Source organism: Gaeumannomyces tritici (assembly GCF_000145635.1).
Source record: "Gaeumannomyces tritici R3-111a-1 unplaced genomic scaffold supercont2.35, whole genome shotgun sequence".
In the NCBI taxonomy this organism is placed as follows: domain Eukaryota; kingdom Fungi; phylum Ascomycota; class Sordariomycetes; order Magnaporthales; family Magnaporthaceae; genus Gaeumannomyces; species Gaeumannomyces tritici.
This window is the reverse complement of record NW_008804579.1, coordinates 2591-5480: the sequence shown is the minus strand read 5'-3', so window position 1 is coordinate 5480 and position 2890 is coordinate 2591. Positions and strand designations below refer to the sequence as shown.

At 57.2% G+C, this 2890-nt stretch overlaps 2 protein-coding genes across 2 annotated transcripts in view; one reads left to right on the top strand and one right to left on the bottom strand.

Moving 5' to 3' along the window:
* Positions 1–1016: 1016 nt before the first annotated feature.
* Positions 1017–2337, top strand: GGTG_13690 (CAMK protein kinase; the record flags this gene model as incomplete). The annotated part of the gene is made up of 3 exons (XM_009231607.1): positions 1017–1751; positions 1828–1867; positions 2036–2337. The coding sequence occupies 3 exons, from the start codon at positions 1017–1019 to the stop codon at positions 2335–2337; spliced, it is 1077 nt and encodes a 358-aa protein (XP_009229871.1).
* Positions 2338–2445: 108 nt separating this feature from the next.
* GGTG_13689 (hypothetical protein) overlaps positions 2446–2890 on the bottom strand; it is a gene marked incomplete at its 5' end in the record, with an annotated part of 1914 nt that continues 1469 nt past the window's right edge. Inside the window, one exon of the mRNA XM_009231606.1 lies at positions 2446–2878. Coding sequence (XP_009229870.1) covers positions 2492–2878 — 387 coding nt within the window. The 3' untranslated portion in view covers positions 2446–2491. The remainder of the gene's footprint in view (positions 2879–2890) is intronic.

Sequence of the window (2890 nt, the reverse complement as noted above, 5' to 3'; positions counted from 1 at the left end):
CGCCTCCAGTCAAAATAGGCAGTCCTCGCTTCGGTCTGTTCCAGCGTCTCCGACTCGTCGTTGGCGTGGATGTCCCGAGTCGTGCCGCTATCCTGAGTTCGGTCGTGGGAAAAGCAGCACCTCGCGCCGTAGGAGCACGCACCGCGCTGGAAGTGTCTGCACGGTGGGCTCTCTTGGTTGTGGGTAGGCCGTCTGCCATGACTGCCCGAGGAGTGTCCGCCACCTCTCCAGCCTTGCGGAGAGGCACGCCACAATCCTCGCGAGGACGACATGAATCCGACGTGCTTGAAGAACAAATTGAGGAATACACTGCCGGATCAGACGAAACCTATGTGACAAATAGTTGCAGGCAGAGTGTTTTTTCGATAATCCCTGATGGAGTTGTAGGAAGCTGTCAAGTTCCAAGGATGGAAGGCAACGCTGGGCAAACAGCCGACGACAAGGCTCGTGCTATCGCACATGCGCACATGGAGGCGAATGCGGGATGCCCTCCACGATTTGTTTCTTCCGCAGCGGCACGGGTTATCGTCCTCGTGCCCGAATTTTCGGTGGTACCAGTCGAAGTCCCCGTGGCCGGTGCGTGCGGCTATTAGCCGTTGCAGTATTTTCCGGTGCAATTGCAACGCGTCGGGCGTGTGTTGTGGTACTGGCGGGGGCCTATGGCCTTATACCGATCCGGAAAGTTGTCCTTAAACCATGCGTTCCGGGCGTCCCGGGCCGTTTTCCGGGCTAAAGCCTTTACTCCGGCAACTGTTGGATTGGCGTGTACTGGGATCGGTAGGGCTGTGCCTAATTTTGCTTCGGCGTCGGCTTCCTCGTTCCCGGGGATTCCCATATGTCCCGGGGACCACCGAACGTGTACCCGGTGCTAATTCATAAAGCAATGGACCTTTTTATTTCCTTTTAATAGGTGCGCGCATTATATCCGGTTTTGCCGCAGGTGCCATATCGCCGACGAGTCGTTATCGCCCTTTTTTTTTAACCCTTATGGTCGCGACAGGCCGCCGACATTGGTCATGGAATTGGTCGACGGCCTGGATCTCGCGAAGGAACATGAACAACAACCGCTCACGATCCTGGAAAGCCGCATCGTCCTTAGGCAGCTTGTCGATGCCGTCAACTATCTCCACGGCAAGCACATTACGCATCGAGATATCAAGCCTGCTAACGTCTTGGTCCGGTCTCGAAACCCAGTTCACGTCAAGCTGACCGATTTGGGTCTGGCGTCGGCATCGTCGAGCCTTAATGGAAATTGTGGCACGCCATACTACGTCGCACCAGAGATCCGTTCCGGCCGGCGGTATACAAACAAAGTGGATATGTGGTCCCTCGGTGTCCTTGCGCTCGAGCTTCTGTTTGGTCTTCCTCACTATTCCAAATCGCAAGCCCGCCAATGGCCGGCAACAGTGGAAGGGCACACCGCCCTCTTAGACCCCTCCCCGATTCGCCGCTTCGTTTCCGAACTCCTCCAGCGAGAGCCAACGCGCCGGCTTGCCGCAGCCGACGCGTTAAACCACGAATTTTTCACGACCGACCTCTATGATCATCGCGATCCTGCTCCGGGGGCGAGTACACGTGTAAGGCGTACGACTCGCTCGTCTCCTGAAAAGGGCCTCCACGCAAAAGATATTCACCGCCTGGGTAGCGCGGCCAAACATGTAGCACATGCTCTGGGTCAGATCCTGCGGTTCGTCCGCTGCGCTCTGCTTGTCGGGAAACTTAATGGTGCGATGCCGAGGACGGAAGATCTCGTGCGCTTGCTGAATGAAATCGACCGCAGTACCCGTCTTAGTGTTACCTGAGCGGCCTGCCTGACTCCTCGGTCAGGTAGGGACGTCTATGGTGGCGCTTGCCGACGACGACAACGGTTAGGCATGGCTGTCGTTTGCGACTTAAGCATATCCTTGTCACGTGAAACCATCTCCCGACGGCGTGTGGTTTGGATGCTCAGCACCGCGGGCCACCGGCCGAACAGAATCGAACGAAGCTGTTCGAGATGGAGACGTCAGCAGTTTTAACCCGAGATACTGCACAGCACATGTCTTCAGCTCTACTACGGGAAGCGCTTTACCAATCGTGATACATGCCTCCAACGAAGTAGCTAGTCAGCGCCTGAAGGTCAATCTAAACGCGCAGCTGCGGGGGCTGCCACCGCACGGCAGTGTATCCAACCCTATTGCACCATACTGGCTGCGACGGCCCCGGAACCGTGATTCAGGTAACTTCAGTAATGCCGCCAACGGGGCCCAAATGGGACACCCAGCACCGCCGAGGGCGGAGGAGGGCGGAGGAGGAGCGACTAGTATTACCCTGAAGATGTTTCCAGTCGACGGTTGATAAAGCTTCCTCCGGATAGTCATCCGTGTTCTACTCCGAGCAGCTGTAGCACCACTCCCCCATGATATGAATGACACGAGCATATCCCATTTTGACCTGGTGGTGGGTGGAGGCAGACATTTCATACGGTTATTATTCAACTCGCTGCAGGTAATCACACTAATTCCCCACTGCTGTCCGGCACGCCACCACCCAATCGACTCAGTAGGATGGTGGCATCAGGGTCGTCTTCGGCGTCCGCCCGTTGCGTGGCTGTAGGTGGCTCGACCCCGCCAGCCACGTTGGCGGCCTTTTCTTCTTCTTCTTCTTGGCCGCCCACCGCGCACGCGACAAGTCCGTCGACGGCCCGCCGCGTAAACAGGCCGTCCTTAAGGCCCTTCATTAGGCCCTTGCGAGCCGTCAGCCGCCTTTCCTGGTTGATGGCAAACATGCCCTGCAGCAGGTCGATATCCGTCCCTTCCTCTTGGTCGTCTAGCTGCATAATGAGCATGTCGACCCAGGTCTCGGCCCAAGTGCGCCACTGGCCCGGCGATACATTCTTCTGTGCTGCCCT